The 17,154-nt window shown below is 37.8% G+C and overlaps 1 protein-coding gene across 1 annotated transcript; it reads right to left on the bottom strand.

Annotated features, from left to right (window-relative positions):
• Positions 1 to 9,041: 9,041 nt before the first annotated feature.
• LOC149623469 (uncharacterized) lies at positions 9,042 to 16,538 on the bottom strand. The gene is made up of 17 exons (XM_089853290.1): positions 16,031 to 16,538; positions 15,635 to 15,728; positions 15,407 to 15,562; positions 15,127 to 15,341; positions 14,948 to 15,073; positions 14,778 to 14,882; positions 14,588 to 14,722; positions 14,153 to 14,505; positions 11,812 to 11,968; positions 11,540 to 11,719; positions 11,382 to 11,475; positions 11,160 to 11,315; positions 10,680 to 10,888; positions 10,379 to 10,510; positions 9,868 to 9,972; positions 9,667 to 9,798; positions 9,042 to 9,595 (listed from the first exon to the last, which is right to left on the bottom strand). The coding sequence occupies exons 1-17, from the start codon at positions 16,362 to 16,364 to the stop codon at positions 9,243 to 9,245; spliced, it is 3,036 nt and encodes a 1,011-aa protein (XP_089709416.1). The 5' UTR covers positions 16,365 to 16,538; the 3' UTR covers positions 9,042 to 9,242.
• Positions 16,539 to 17,154: the final 616 nt, after the last annotated feature.

Genomic DNA, 17,154 nt, shown 5'->3' with positions numbered 1-17,154 from the left:
GTACAAGCACCGATACAAGCACCAGTACAAGCACCGATACAAGCACCAGTACAAGCACCGATACAAGCACCAGTACAAGCACCGATACAAGCACCAGTACAAGAACCGATACAAGCACCAGTACAAGAACCGATACAAGCACCAGTACAAGCACCGATACAAGCACCAGTACAAGCACCGATACAAGCACCAGTACAAGCACCGATACAAGCACCGATACAAGAACCGATACAAGCACCGATACAAGCACCAGTACAAGCACCGATACAAGCACCGATACAAGAACCGATACAAGCACCGATACAAGCACCAGTACAAGCACCGATACAAGCACCAGTACAAGAACCGATACAAGCACCAGTACAAGAACCGATACAAGCACCAGTACAAGAACCGATACAAGCACCAGTACAAGAACCGATACAAGCACCAGTACAAGAACCGATACAAGCACCAGTACAAGAACCGATACAAGCACCAGTACAAGAACCGATACAAGCACCAGTACAAGAACCGATACAAGCACCAGTACAAGAACCGATACAAGCACCAGTACAAGCACCGATACAAGCACCAGTACAAGCACCAGTACAAGCACCGATACAAGCACCAGTACAAGCACCGATACAAGCACCGGTACAAGCACAAGTACAAATACCAGGGTTCATACAAACCTGGAAAACCTGGAAAAACCAGGGAAATAAATAGTTCACAAAAACCTCAGGGAAATTTCTAATTTTTAGTAAAATTCAGCGAAATCAGGGAAATTTGCGTCAAACAAGGGCCGAGTAGTTAAGCAAAATGTTCATAAACATATCCTTCATAGGATTAACATTAAACTATACTTTGGAGGCTCATAACTCTGGTTTTATTAGAGATACGGGGATGTCCTTTGATTATGTAATAGTCGTATTTGCCCCCCCCCCCTCTCTTTCGTTAACATTTGCTCCATAGGATACTCCATAAACGGGAAAAACCTGGAAAATTCAGGGAAAATTGTTTTCCAAAAGTTGTTATGAACCCTGTACTAAGAAATATTGTCTGATTTTCCTGGTTAGTCTGCCGTAAATTAAGGGGGATGTTCTTTGGCCGATTTTCAGTTGAAAATTTTCTTTTTCAACTCGATTCCAAATTTGTAAAAGCATTTTTCCATAAATCCTACCATTTCGAACCTTTTGACAGTAAACCGCAAAAGTTTCCACCAGAAAAAAATAAATAATCCATATTTTCCTTGCCATCGGAGTTCAAATTGCATTACGTAGATTTATTTACCGACAAGCAAAATATAAAAGCTAATTGAATGAAAATATTACAAAAATAATAAAGAGTATTTATTTAAATTTATGATTCTTAAATTTTAATTCGTTCTTTCATTTGCACGACGTAAACAAACCCATTTCAAAAAACGCTAATCCTTTTTCTCCCATCCAAATCCGATAAGATAAACAACCAGAGAGCTTTCGGTTACTTTTTAATTATTTTCTCTCGTCAGCTCAGAGGCGCTTTTAAAGTCTAAAATTCCTTAAAGGGATACTATCAAGCAAAAACATAAAAAAGGGTTTAAAATCCTTTGAAACAAAAAAAATAGCTTTTTCTTAGAGTTTCGAACTTAAAATACACAGATTCTAAGTGGTAACCGGTGCCGAGATTAATTAACGTGCGGAAGAGCAGATAAGATACTCCATAAACTTTGTTAAGTAGTAAACACTTCCAAATGCGAACCCATCAAACGTAGTGTACATAGATGAGCACGTTATTACCCCAATTAACTGACAGAGAAAATTATGAATATTCATTGTTTGACATACTTATATTCACTGTATTGGGGTGTATATAGTGTCTTAAATATCTAGCATAACCCTATTCTAGTCTCCATAAGTACCGGTTGAGCACGCATTATATTTAGAAGATTGCATAGGGGCCTTCTGGCGACGAATTTCTATGGTTGAGGATTTGCCGGAACCAGAAACCATCTTTTTACCCGTAGCTCAACTTGACTGCTTTTATAGGCAATTCCATGTGGTTACTTTTTTGTCCACGTCACAAAGGGGCGTTCAGTGCACGTACCAAAGAGATTGGTTAATGTAAAAGTACGCGTGATCATTTTCTCAACGCCGTGAAGAACATATTTATCACGTTATTATTTGGCCGTCAATTTTTGGCAACACGATTTCTAAATTCCGAAAGTACGGAACAGTAAAAATTTACCTTGAAGGATTTAACGAATCATTTATTCGGTTACAACTTGGAAGAGAAAACTTGAACGAAGATGGCGCAACGATCTTTTAATTTTACTCCGCATGGCCAATGAATTCTACGGCAGATTCATACTTATGACGTTTATTACAGGGTTACGTTTCTAGAAAAAAATATTGGTTTAAAAATTTACTGGAAATAAATACGAATTTAAAGACTGACAAATTTACACTAGGGGCATAAAAACTCGATTGGATAGTCTTCCTTTGAAGAAGTGTGGAGGTGGGTAGCTTCCCCGTCCCTGTCTATCCTTTTTCTTAATTAGGGTTTTCAGAGAACCACCAGAGAATACTAATAAACAATTCTAACCATTACGTACGATACGACTGGGAACTTTCAGACTGTTTTAAGTTTTAGCGGTCACCCCTTTTCTGTCACCTTCCGTCTCCCTGGACCCCTAACGCTTCTACAGACAGAATCCTTAATTTTCGGAAAAGTTCAAGCTTTTCAGAATGTACCAGCGATTCAGTTCAAAAACCACGTAAAATGCTTTGGTAAAGAGCAGAAGTAGATTAATAAAAACTGTCATTGTAGACAAAGACGGGAAAGTGTAAAAGATAAGTGTAGAAAATGAATTGCCTGAAGTAACAGATATTAAAATTTTCACTTTTGAAGACATGATCATAAAACATCGATTATTTGAAAAAATTCTCATCTTAGTTTTTTTTCACCAAAATTAGTCAAAATATTTTGTCATGAAACATGAGCATCGTTTTAAAAGTAGTACGCGTGAACATTTTATTTTATATCAAAAATTTACAATTAGTTTTGAGGATTCGGTCCCATAAGGAGAATTAAATAGTCAGAAAATGGTTGAAAAAAAAAACTGTGTGAAATCTTGAAAAATCGTAGTCGTTAATTTGAAAGTTTTAAAAATATCAAAATTAACGTGATGTATAGCTCCCAAAATATCTTTTGAACATTAATAACTACATCACAGTAGAACGGCCTTTGTAATTTGTAACCTAGTATCATGCCAGTTGCCCTCAAAAAACTTGAAGATACCATTTTTTCTGGACTACTATTTAGAGCAAAATACAAGTGTAAATACTGTAGAAAAATATTTTGAGTTTAATGAAAATTTAGTGAAAAAACTAAGATAAGAATTTTTTCAAATAATCGATGTTTTATGATCATGTCTTCAAAAGTGAAAATTTTAATATCTGTTACTTCAGGCAATTCATTTTCTACACTTATCTTTTACACTTTCCCGTCTTTGTCTACAATGACAGTTTTTATTAATATCTGTCACTTCAGTCTTAATATTAATTCAAATTGTTCAGAAACCTTAGGAGAGTAAAAGTATTAGGGCATTGTGCATATATTAGTTAACTCGTTTGAACTAACCAACATCTATTATAAAACTGTCATTCCTGACTGCTTGACTTGACAATGAACGTCCGGTCGAACTCAAATTGCTTTCCCGTCATTTTCACATGCAAATACAGAGGAAGCTGTACATAGTTATACCACAAAAAGATTCCGTATACCTGAGCACCAACACATGTCATATACTTATCAAGTTCAATTACCAGTCGTCGGTACTCTAGCTTAATTACCAGTCTTCGGTAATCTAGCTTAATTACCAGTCTTCGGTAATCTAGCTTAATTACCAGTCTTCGGTAATCTAGCTTAATTACCAGCCGTCTTTAAAATCTAGCTTAATTACCAGTTGTCGGTAATCTAGCTTAATTAGCAGCCGTCTTTAATATAGCCTAATAACCAGCCGTCGGTAATCTAGCTTAATTACCAGCCGTCTTTAATATAGCCTAATAACCAGCCGTCGGTAATCTAGCTTAATTACCAGTCGTCGGTAATCTAGCTTAATTACCAGTCGTCGGTAATCTAGCTTAATTACCAGTCGTCGGTAATCTAGCTTAATTACCAGTCGTCGGTAATCTAGCTTAATTACCAGTCGTCGGTAATCTAGCTTAATTACCAGTCGTCGGTAATCTAGCTTAATTACCAGTCGTCAGTAATCTAGCTTAATTACCAGTCGTCGGTAATCTAGCTTAATTACCAGTCGTCGGTAATCTATCTTATTTACCAGTCTTCGGTAATCTAGCTTAATTACCAGTCTTCGGTAATCTAGCTTAATTACCAGTCTTCGGTAATCTAGCTTAATTACCAGTCTTCGGTAATCTAGCTTAATTACTATGTCTTCGGTAATCTAGCTTAATTACCAGCCGTCTTTAAAATCTAGCTTAATTACCAGTCGTCGGTAATCTAGCTGAATTACCAGCCGTCTTTAATATAGCCTAATAACCAGCCGTCGGTAATCTAGCTTAATTACCAACCGTCTTCAATATAGCCTAGTAACCAGCCGTCGGTAATCTAGCTTAATTACCAGTCGTCGGTAATCTAGCTTAATTACCAGTCGTCGGTAATCTAGCTTAATTACCAGTCGTCGGTAATCTAGCTTAATTACCAGTCGTCAGTAATCTAGCTTAATTACTAGTCGTCGGTAATCTAGCTTAATTGCCAGTCGTCGGTAATCTAGCTTAATTGCCAGTCGTCGGTAATCTAGCTTAATTGCCAGTCGTCGGTAATCTAGCTTAATTACCAGTCGTCGGTAATCTAGCTTAATTGCCAGTCGTCGGTAATCTAGCTTAATTGCCAGTCGTCGGTAATCTAGCTTAATTGCCAGTCGTCGGTAATCTAGCTTAATTGCCAGTCGTCGGTAATCTAGCTTAATTGCCAGTCGTCGGTAATCTAGCTTAATTGCCAGTCGTCGGTAATCTAGCTTAATTACCAGTCGTCGGTAATCTAGCTTAATTACCAGTCGTCGGTAATCTAGCTTAATTGCCAGTCGTCGGTAATCTAGCTTAATTACCAGTCGTCGGTAATCTAGCTTAATTACCAGTCGTCGGTAATCTAGCTTAATTACCAGTCGTCGGTAATCTAGCTTAATTACCAGTCGTCGGTAATCTATCTTATTTACCAGTCGTCGGTAATCTAGCTTAATTACCAGTCGTCGGTAATCTATTTTAATTACCAGTCGTCGGTAATCTAGCTTAATTACCAGTCGTCGGTAATCTAGCTTAATTACCAGTCGTCGGTAATCTAGCTTAATTACCAGTCGTCGGTAATCTAGCTTAATTACCAGTCGTCGGTAATCTAGCTTAATTACCAGTCGTCGGTAATCTAGCTTAATTACCAGTCGTCGGTAATCTAGCTTAATTACCAGTCGTCGGTAATCTAGCTTAATTACCAGTCGTCGGTAATCTAGCTTAATTACCAGTCGTCGCTAATCTAGCTTAATTACCAGTCGTAGGTAATCTAGCTTACTTACCAGTCGTCGCCAATCTAGCTTAATTACCAGTCGTCGCCAATCTAGCTTAATTACCAGTCGTAGGTAATCTAGCTTACTTACCAGTCGTCGGTAATCTAGCTTACTTACCAGTCGTCGGTAATCTAGCTTAATTACCAGTCGTCGGTAATCTAGCTTAATTACCAGTCGTCGGTAATCTATCTTATTTACCAGTCGTCGGTAATCTAGCTTAATTACCAGTCGTCGGTAATCTAGCTTAATTACCAGTCGTCGGTAATCTAGCTTAATTACCAGTCGTCGGTAATCTAGCTTAATTACCAGTCGTCGGTAATCAAGCTTAATTACCAGTCGTCGGTAATCTAGCTTAATTACCAGTCGTCGGTAATCTAGCTTAATTACCAGTCGTCGGTAATCTAGCTAAATTACCAGTCGTCGGTAATGTAGCTTAATTACCAGTCGTCGGTAATGTAGCTTAATTACCAGCCGTCTTTAATATAGCTTAATTACCAGCCGTCGGTAATCTAGCTTAATTACCGGTCGTCGGTAATCTAGCTTAATTACCAGTCGTCGCTAATCTAGCTTAATTACCAGTCGTCGGTAATGTAGCTAAATTACCAGTCGTCGCTAATCTAGCTCAATTACCAGTCGTCGGTAATGTAGCTAAATTACCAGTCGTCACTAATCTAGCTTAATTACCAGTCGTCGCTAATCTAGCTTAATTACCAGTCGTCGCTAATCTAGCTTAATTACCGGTCGTCGGTAATCTAGCTTATTTACCAGTCGTCGGTAATCTAGCTTAATTACCAGTCGTCGCCAATCTAGCTTAATTACCAGTCGTCGCCAATCTAGCTTAATCGCCAATCTAGCTTAATCGCCAATCTAGCTTAATTACCAGTCGTAGGTAATTTAGCTTAATTACCAGTCGTCGGTAATTTAGCTAAATTACCAGTCGTCGCTAATCTAGCTTAATTACCAGTCGTCGCCAATCTAGCTTAATTACCAGTCGTCGCCAATCTAGCTTACTTACCAGCCGTCGGTAATCTAGCTTAATTACCAGTCGTCGGTAATCTAGCTTAATTACCAGTCGTCGGTAATCTAGCTTAATTACCAGTCGTCGGTAATCTAGCTTAATTACCAGTCGTCGGTAATCTATCTTATTTACCAGTCGTCGGTAATCTAGCTTAATTACCAGTCGTCGGTAATCTATTTTAATTACCAGTCGTCGGTAATCTAGCTTAATTACCAGTCGTCGGTAATCTAGCTTAATTACCAGTCGTCGGTAATCTAGCTTAATTACCAGTCGTCGGTAATCTAGCTTAATTACCAGTCGTCGGTAATCTAGCTTAATTACCAGTCGTCGGTAATCTAGCTTAATTACCAGTCGTCGGTAATCTAGCTTAATTACCAGTCGTCGGTAATCTAGCTTAATTACCAGTCGTCGGTAATCTAGCTTAATTACCAGTCGTCGCTAATCTAGCTTAATTACCAGTCGTAGGTAATCTAGCTTACTTACCAGTCGTCGCCAATCTAGCTTAATTACCAGTCGTCGCCAATCTAGCTTAATTACCAGTCGTAGGTAATCTAGCTTACTTACCAGTCGTCGGTAATCTAGCTTAATTACCAGTCGTCGGTAATCTAGCTTAATTACCAGTCGTCGGTAATCTATCTTATTTACCAGTCGTCGGTAATCTAGCTTAATTACCAGTCGTCGGTAATCTAGCTTAATTACCAGTCGTCGGTAATCTAGCTTAATTACCAGTCGTCGGTAATCTAGCTTAATTACCAGTCGTCGGTAATCAAGCTTAATTACCAGTCGTCGGTAATCTAGCTTAATTACCAGTCGTCGGTAATCTAGCTTAATTACCAGTCGTCGGTAATCTAGCTAAATTACCAGTCGTCGGTAATGTAGCTTAATTACCAGTCGTCGGTAATGTAGCTTAATTACCAGCCGTCTTTAATATAGCTTAATTACCAGCCGTCGGTAATCTAGCTTAATTACCGGTCGTCGGTAATCTAGCTTAATTACCAGTCGTCGCTAATCTAGCTTAATTACCAGTCGTCGGTAATGTAGCTAAATTACCAGTCGTCGCTAATCTAGCTCAATTACCAGTCGTCGGTAATGTAGCTAAATTACCAGTCGTCACTAATCTAGCTTAATTACCAGTCGTCGCCAATCTAGCTTAATCGCCAATCTAGCTTAATTACCAGTCGTAGGTAATTTAGCTTAATTACCAGTCGTCGGTAATTTAGCTAAATTACCAGTCGTCGCTAATCTAGCTTAATTACCAGTCGTAGGTAATCTAGCTTAATTACCTGTCGTCGGTAATCTAGCTTAATTACCTGTCGTCGGTAATCTTGTTAAATCACCTTTGTTGTTACTGTCTCTAAGGCAGTTGGTAACTTAATATATATGTGTGGGGTCCTTTTCCAACTTAACTTGTTAGCTATTACAAGCTTAGGTTCTCTTGTTTTTTACCACTACGAAAAATTGGACCAAATAGCCTTAACCGTGCTAACATCATAAACTGACTCTTATCCATGGTAAAATATCGCATATTGGAATGGGTTTGAAAATGTGAAATTAAACATACTTTAACTTAAATCTAATTAATGAAAATTGGAAAGCACAAAATCTAAATACCAGGCTTTCGTTTAAAACCGTTTTCAAGTCAAACAACCGAATAGTTATTGCATTACGGCTGCCACAAAATGGTTATTTGTAAAATATTTTCCCATGTTATTTCTATGGGAAAATTTTATGTTTTTCAACAAAATATCGTAAAAGTTTTATGGAAATGAAAACCACCCTTAGCAACTTTATTTTTTATAAAATAAACTATTATATGAATCTTTTTGAAATTTTAACCACATATTGAGGATCCGAATTGTAGTTCTGTGGAATTTTTTCAAAACAGTTAATACAATACAAAAAAAGTTATATCCAATCAAAAAACCATCCTTATACATTAAAGTCAGTATGAAGTCTTATCTAAGAGAGCTACCGCTCTCCTAGAATAAATTTGAAATTATATTGTCCCTGTGTTGTCTGAAAAATTATTTGAATAAGGAAAATTTTAAGAGAAAGTGACAAGGAAATTCTGCAATGATCTCTCTTCAAATGGATGAATTTCTGGCCTCAATCACAATTAATCCATACCTTCAGATTTATCTACTTTTTAGAGATACGTCGTATTGTGTTTTCCTTTAAATTCATTGCCGCTTGGTTGCCCTCGCACCGGCAGAGAGCAACGGTTCTCATACAAATTTTTGACAATTATTTTCTTTTTTCAAAAATTGTTGCATAAATTCCCCAGTCTCTTTTGAATATTTCAAAAACAGTCCATTCCACTGGATAGGAACTTCCTTTTGAGTGATGGAAATCCTGTTTTAACTCTCCATCCTCCCCGTTGTTTCAACGATGCTTATAGAGTTTGATTTTCAGCCTCATCTCTTACTAATTTAAGGTTATTATACTATAGGTTTAATATTGGGACTGCTTACCATACACCATCTATTAATAGTTAAAAAACATTTATTTTAACTAAAATAATAAATTTTACAGCAATGTGTCGTAGTCTTAGGAAACGTTGCGTGTTTATTTTTATCGAGGTAGTTGTTCAAAGTTTAATTACATTATAATTATTATTTTGATTTAAAATTTATTATGAATATTTGTTATATAAATTATCTTGGTCAAAATTATTGAAACTTATGATTAAACTTTTTCCGCTTTCAGTTTAAACGGTTGTGGCAAATTGACGAAGAGAATATTTTGCGGTTCTAAATCTGCGCTTCCGGGGCCTTCCGGAAGAGAAAAACGAACTTTTTGTACCAAACCAGATATAATCAGGAACAAATCGGCCAAGGCTAGTTTCTCTCCGGGACAAGCTCTGCGTCCCAAACCGAATGGAAGATACCCCGTGAATCGAGTCAGGGTCATGAAAGTACCATCTTCCTCCAAGAATCGTTCTGGTCGGAACTCGGTCGGATTTTCCCAGAATTCGGGATCCATGTGTTGGGAAAGGATATGGAAAATCATGGTAGTCTGACTCGGAATCTTGTAATTATCTGTAAGTAGATGTTTTATCGTTTTAAATGTGCATTCTTTAAGTTATTTTTAAGAAAATTTATTTGATTACCCAAAGTTCCTTCGTGAATCGCCTTGTGTTCGAGGGTAAAACTAACAACGGGTCTTACGCGCAGGATTTCAGTTATGAAGGCTATAGTGTAGGGACACTTGTATTTATCCTCTTGTACTGGCATTCTATCCCCTATCAAAAGAGAAAGATAGAGAAAATCAGTATTCCGGGAGATTTGACGCTTAATGACTGATGGCGCACCTATATTTTCTTTGATTTCTGTTCGTATTTTTTCTTGTAATTCTGGGAAGTTGGCCATGTACAATAAGGCCCAGTTGGTGGTTATCCTCGTTGTGTCGGTTCCGGCTATATTGAGGAAGATAGAGAGACGTTTGTTTCGGTTAAGTTTCTACAGCGTTTAGAACAGAATTTAGTTCCACGCGATAAACATTTTCCCAACTATGAAGTCCTGACCGGTCCTGACTGACTGATTATCAACGCCAGCTCAACTTTACCTAGCAAGCTGATGTTTCGCAAATTTATAAGTTATTCTTAAAAAGCGTGCGTGATTTTGAAATAAACTCGATGTTGAAAGTCGGCAAAATGTATTTTTGATCCTGTAAATCACCCTTTGCTCGACAGGCACTGGGGAGAGGTATTGTAGCAAAAGATGCATTCGATTCATCTCAAGTTTGGAATGATATACTTCAGCGAGCAATCTCAAACGTTTCCCGATATAAAGTATAAGGATTGAAAGTTTGGGAATATTTACCACTGAAGAGATTCAATATGACTAGTTCCATGTTTCCATCGGTGAAGTAATCGGATCGGCCAGATTGGTTTTCCTCTTCTTGCACTTCGATTTTGGCCGCCAGACAGGCGTCCGTAAAGTCCCTGATAATTCCTATACCATCACCAGTCAAGAAAGTCGAAAGGAAAAACGTGTTTAAATATAGATACACTCGCTACGCGACTCGAGAAGTTTTTTTTTTTTTTTGATCAGCTAACGTTAGCGTTTTTCAATCTATTCGACTAGACTTTCCCGGGGTCAAGTGGGAGTTAACTTTACTTGCCTGGAGTATACGTCTCCTTGTGTTGTTTATAGTACTTCTTCACTGGACCTTTCAAAAATCCCACCAGCTCTGTTACGCGTTTCACTTTGGTTCGTAAAACGTATTTCAAAAGTGGGAAAACGTCTATTATGGCGCCAATGTTAAATTCAGCTTGCATATCGTCGTTCGCCTTTTTCATGCTTAGAAATTCTTCGTCGTTCATGTCATACCTGCGTAAAATATATGAATCCTCTGTTAACCTTTAAAGGTATAATTATTGGTGGAAAGGCGAAACGAGAGCTTTGTCTGATAAGTAATCATCCACACCATCACAGGTTTATAAGAGCTAGTTCGAGAACGACGCCAAAATTGACTACATTCGGTTTTGCAGTCCGTCATCTATGACGTTTCACCTACGTCACTTCATGACAAGCTCTCAGTAACCTGTGGCAAACTTATGCACTCATTGATACTTTTAATCGGCTAGTATTTCTTACTGACCTGACTCCGAAAGCGGTTGTGGCCAATATATTATAGACGGCCAAATAAGTATACTGGTTTGGATCAAACGGCTCGTTTTCGGCAACCATAAGCGTAGTGATTTGTTTAACAACATCGTCGACTAAAACCGGTAGTTTTTCGCTAGTTGAATATTTTCTTGAAGAAAATTAAGATAAAGGTGTATTATTTATTTTAATTTACTCTGTTAATATACTTAATTACCTTACAGCCGAGTGCATTAATTTTCGTAGAGTTTCCCAACGCGGACCGTAATCGGAAATCATGACATCGTAACTTCCCTCAAGAATTAGTTGAGCTGTTAAAAAACGCTTAAAATTAATTTCCCGAGTAAAAACACGAATATGTTTTATTGTTCTTACACGACGTTCTAACTTTTCGACCAGCGAAGGTGTTTCTTTGAGTCACTAGACCGTCTTTAAGTTTATCCCATCCGCAAACGACTAACATAGGATCCCGACCCATCCAAAGTGTGAATACGTCACCGTATTGTTCCCGCCATCGCGCTATTTTGACGTCAGTTTTGGTCTTGTCCCTGAAAGCTACGAATTAATTGTCTAGTAGATCATTCAAAATTAATGAAATTATCTTCAGGACATTTTTGCTACTTTGCGGGCTGACATTTTAAACTTACTCAGTAAATTTCCAATCAGTGGTAAAGGCATTGGTCCGGGTGGTAACGCTCTCCTCCTGACCCACAAACTGACCACCATGTACGTTACCAATCCAATTAATCCAGTGGCAATCCACGTCCAATCTAAACACGCTGACAACACGCTCATTTTGACTTTTTATTTAAGCCCGCTAGTTTTGAAATTAAACTTCCTCCACGACCGAGCTTCTCGAGAGGAATGTGTCTGTATATTTAAAACGCTACTGCGAGCAATCACTCATTCACCAAGGTTTAGGGGCCTGTAGAGGACGCGCCAGAACTTGCGGTTTTCAAGGTCGAAAGGCTCTAAATGAAATACATAGATCGTAGTAACTACAGAAAACTGTTCATATATTATAGCGCAAAAAAGCCTGTTTTAACTAGATTTTTTTACGCGATAAAATACAAGTCACGCAAATAAAATTTCCGTATTAGCCAGGTGTGGTGAAAGGCGTCTTAGTTTCGGATGTTTAATGCATTGCAGTATTCGCGCTTTCTAACTCGCTAATTCGAGATGGCCCAACGGTTGGGGTACATTACGTTCTTACAACACCTACCTAAAAAGGTATTTTCGTCTATCCAACCTCCACACACAAACCACATACAAACATATACATACCATAGCGCTAATGTGATTTCTTTCACATTACGAGCTCCACAATGGTAACGGATCTTGCCTTAATGGGTTTCCATCCACGCTTGTTTTTGATGTACCAGAGGCCACTAACACACAAACACACCCACACGCACACAAAAACAGACGCGCAATGCTAGACCATACCTAGCAATAAACAGTTTTCTTGATTAGTAGACAAAGATGCTGTGGTTCAGTTTTATCCCACTTTTATCTACACGGTGTTTTAACGGCTTCAACCGTTACGTTATCGCTGTAACTTATTTTTAAAAGTATTTCGAAATTATTTGTCATAGTAGATAAAACTGGTTGATACAGCTGCTGTATAATATACAATACATGTATATTGTAGAGTGAGGGATGCAAGATTATAAGAGTAGATTTGAAGGTCACTTTTATTTGTTTTTCAACGGAAACCTCCACAAGTAACTTAATAACAGTGTTGTCGCGAAATCTTAAAAAAAAACACGTTTTTTTTTTGTTTTATTAATTAAAAAACATAAATTTGGTTCATGGATTTATCAACTTCAAAAATAAGCTGCTGGCCCATTGAGCCGAATCCCATTGAACCTAATCCCCTTGGACCGAATATAGCCAATATGTGCGGGTTTATGATCTTAAAATTTTCAATGTTATTAAACGTTATATTTTTAACGCGGTTTTTACAAACCGAATTAAAAAATACGTCTTTTGGTAAAACAATGAATATTTTGGAAAAGGCATATATTTATTGTTCCAGGATCGTAAAAAACTGAATTTGCATTCAAGGGGCCGCAATGAAAATAAACATATTTTGGAAAATCCGTGATCCTACCATTCCCAAACCTAACCTAATCCTAACCGGACACAACTATACCTGACCAAACCCGAATTGACCTGACCTTAAACCACAAAAATATTATCGTAATTTTAATAAAATTTACTCAAAATATTTCAAATACTCAAAGGCCTTTATTGCGATAGGTGTATATTTGGATTACATTTTAGTTCCCCACACTGTGCAATGTAACTGCAATAAAGTTCAAATGAAATTAATAATCAATAGGGACCTGGCAGTACTACGTCATGCAATGTCAGGCTACCTTCCACTAGTGCTAAAAAACATACCAGGAGGAGGGGCTTATATAGCTTTCATTCTGTTAAAAAAACATACCATAATGGCGCTGGGGGCGGAGTTAAGCCCGAATTGCCAAGTCCCTATAGCATGAAACAAACTAACATTACGTAATTTACTTTTTCTTTCGGGGAATCGATCCATGGACTGAGTCTGTCGCACGATAGTCCGATACATTTCCACCGCGCCAAGGTCCTATAGCTAAATTAACTTTTGACGATGTATTATATAGCACTATAAGTAATAATAATATTCCTAATTAAAAAAATTCCCAATAGGCAGAAACCGCACAAACGGCGGGATTTAAAATCATATTTGGGATAAAATCGGTTCTATCCAATGGAAGGACACCAGAAATAAGAGTTCTTATAGATCGATTTCGATCAATAGTCCCCGGAATAAGAAAGCGACATCTCTTCAGTTATTTATACCATGATTAAAAATTAATATCAAATTAACAATTAGGCTTATAATTGCTCTATTAGTTTTAGCGTATATTGTTTGCCAAAATTTTAGGCAACTCTTTACAAATACACTATCGTAAGAATCAACCTCGTAATAACAAGAGTTCGTTATAATTTCTGTACTTTCAGTTTGAAAGGTTTCGGAGCGTTGACCGAAAAGATGTTTAGGGGTTCTAGATCGCCACTGCGCGGTCCGCCAGGCAAATCAAATCGAATTTTTCGCACCAATCCGGTCAAAACCAAGAACAAGTCTGCTAATGCCAACTTCTCACCGGGGCACGATCGTTTACCCAATCCGAATGGCAAATAACCCGTAATTTTGCTTGTATTGCCCTCGAACGAGCCATCTTCCTTAATGAACCTTTCTGGACGGAATTCTTCCGGATCTTCGAAATATTCCGGATCCATGTGTTGCGAGTAAAAATGGAAAGTGACACTCGTTTGATTGGGGATCTTGTAACCAGCTGGACAAATAAGGATTAAAAGTAAGTCATACTTTACGTTGTAAATGTTCGTAAATTGCAAATAGGTCTTCCAGATCCTTACCAAAATTCACGTCCTGAAGGGTTTTGTGTTCTAAAGAGAAGCTTATGATTGGTCTTGTACGCAGGGTTTCCGTTATGACCGCCATTGTATAGGGGCATTTGAGTTTGTCTTCTTGTAATGGAATTCTATCGCTCGCTTCAAAGTAGTTAGGCGTTCTAATTTAGTCTTCGAAGGTTAACTTCAAACTTACCTATGTTCTCAAGTACTTCAGCCCTGACTTTATCTTGTATTTCGGTGTAGTGTGCCAGATAAAGTATCACCCACGTTAGCGTAATCCTGGTTGTGTCCGTTCCAGCTATAGTTTAATTGTTATAATAGTTTAATTTCCAAAATTCAATGGAGAAAGATAACTCTGCTTACCAAAGAATAAATCGAAAATGAGGTTAGACATGTTTCCATCGGTAAAGTACTTGGCTGTATCTCTCTCCTCTAATTCAGCTTGTTCTTTGGCGGCAATGCAGGCGTCAGTAAAGTCCCGAATAGTTCCTATAAGAACCAAGTGGTTCGATTGTCGATTTCTGGGTTAATATCGAACTTACCAGTTTTATAGGTTTCTTTGTGAGTTTTGTATTCGTTCATTATCGGTGTTTTAAATTGTTTAATCAAGTCTTTCCCTATCTTTTCGTATCGGTTGACTATTGGAACGTAGCGCAATACGGGGTAAACGTCCAAGATGGTTCCCATGTTAAGTTCGTCATTCATGAGATCGCTAGATTCTTTGAGGGCATGGAATTCTTCGTCATCTATGGAGTACCTTTAAAGTCGAAGAATTTTTTGATTAAGCGTTCAGATATTTTAGGGAACTTTGTATAATAATACCTTTTAGCGAATGCAGTTTGAGCTATTATGTTGTATATTGTGAAGTATATGTAATCCTTGGGGTCAAATTCCCCCTTTTGGGTCAATAATAGGGGTACCACTTGATTAATGACGTCATTCACTAGAATGGCCAAGCCGTCTCCGGAAGTGTACTTTCTGCGAAATGTAATTGCAACATTCAGTCGACCAGATTTGATAAATGTTGAAGATTGGGTTTGATTCATATACCTAAGAGCCAAAGTGAGAATTTTTCTCTGCACCTCCCAAACTGGTCCATAATCGGAAAAAACCAAATCATGGTGTCCTTGTATTAGCCATTCACCTGGATAAAGCAGTTAAAACGTTCAATCATAATATCGTTAGGCTTCAGACATCGAAAACTATAAAAAAAAGCGTTTTTGACGGGTTTAGAAGTGTTTAACCCAAGCACTTGCGTACTAGTGTCTCTATGATTTCAATGTTGTCTCAAGATGGTTTGTCGAAGAGCTCATAAAACACTTTTAAAGTCTATGGTTTTCATCTTGAAGAAACCATGACCAAGGAGTGTCACCATCGATTTACATAAAATTATTTCTCGAGCAGTTCTTGAATATTAAATAGCTATGAAAGGTTCCAATTACTTACCCACTGGCCTAACCCTCTTTCCATTCATGGTGGTTTTCATGGTCACTAATCCTTCCTTCATTTTATCCCAGCCACAAATAACCACAGTTGGGTCGCGTCCAATCCACACCGTGAATACATCCCCGTATTTCTTACGACACAAAGAGACGTAATCGTTTATCTTGGTACTGCCCAGAAATACCAACATATTCCCAATAATTGGTAGAGGGAATGGTCCAGGTGGTAATTTCCGCCGTTGTATTTCGAGACCCACAATTATGTAGGTCAGGGCGGCCACCAAAGTAGTGACAATCCATGTCCAGTCGAAATTTCGCAGTATATCCAAAAGAATCATTTTAAAAATGCTCAGAGGAACTCAAATTCTGAGGCTCTTTCTCGCTTTATCGTGTCGCGTTGGAGATGTTAACAAACTCAATTACTCCCACGTTTACCCTCTTTATTTAAAGTCTCTCAAGCCTCTGTATCTGGCTTATATCAGCTATCAAGAAGAGAAATATATGCATAGTAATGGAACTTATAAATTCAATGGGATTAGAAAACTGGGCGCTTAATTTGTCGATACAAAAAAACCACGGCATGAACACGTAATTGGGGAGATTTGGAATCTACTATAGCAAAGGTTATTCTAAGTTTAAACGTAGCTAGGTGTCGGGAGGAGTAAATGGGTTATATTTTATTTAACTATGTTTGGGACTGCAAAATTACTGGTTTTCTGGTCCTCTTTAAAGTCACAAAGTCCATTGATAAATTTTATGTCCTTGGCATTTTTTTACGCTTTGATGACCTCAAACACAAACACACAATGTCTACAACCCCTATATTACGCTGTGTATTTTATAATCACGACGTGATAGTCCATGATATATCAGAACAGACTTCAAGGTGACAAGTGGGTGGTAGGTGCCAGGCAAAACTTCGGGGGTTGATATTATAAATCACTTGAAAGACAGATCAAACCCGTTGTGTTTAGATATATGCCCTTGAATTTTCTTCAAGCTTTTTCTAGTTTTCGTTGACTTCTTATAGTTTAAGATTCAAATTGGCGGATATACAATAGCCAAGGTTGTATATTTTATAAGAATTTAGTAACACTTCTACTACCACTACATTTTGGATTGAGAAAA

The sequence above is a fragment of the Phalangium opilio genome, unplaced genomic scaffold (genome assembly GCF_054372755.1).
Source record: "Phalangium opilio isolate 3A_F unplaced genomic scaffold, DU_Popi_V2 ptg000113l_1, whole genome shotgun sequence".
Classification (NCBI taxonomy): domain Eukaryota; kingdom Metazoa; phylum Arthropoda; class Arachnida; order Opiliones; family Phalangiidae; genus Phalangium; species Phalangium opilio.
The sequence above is the reverse complement of the archived record's forward strand: the minus strand, read 5'-3'. Positions and strand labels throughout refer to the sequence as shown.

What these genes read in the sequence shown, in the direction of transcription:
- LOC149623469 (XM_089853290.1), bottom strand. Translation starts at nt 16,364, where the DNA reads ATGATTCTTTTGGATATACTGCGAAATTTCGACTGGACATGGATTGTC. An exon ending in CATTTTCGATTTATTCTTTG is followed by an intron (nt 14,883 to 14,947) that starts GTAAGCAGAGTT and finishes ATTAAACTATAG; the next exon opens with CTGGAACGGACACAACCAGG. An exon ending in CAAGGAGACGTATACTCCAG is followed by an intron (nt 10,511 to 10,679) that starts GCAAGTAAAGTT and finishes GTGATGGTATAG; the next exon opens with GAATTATCAGGGACTTTACG.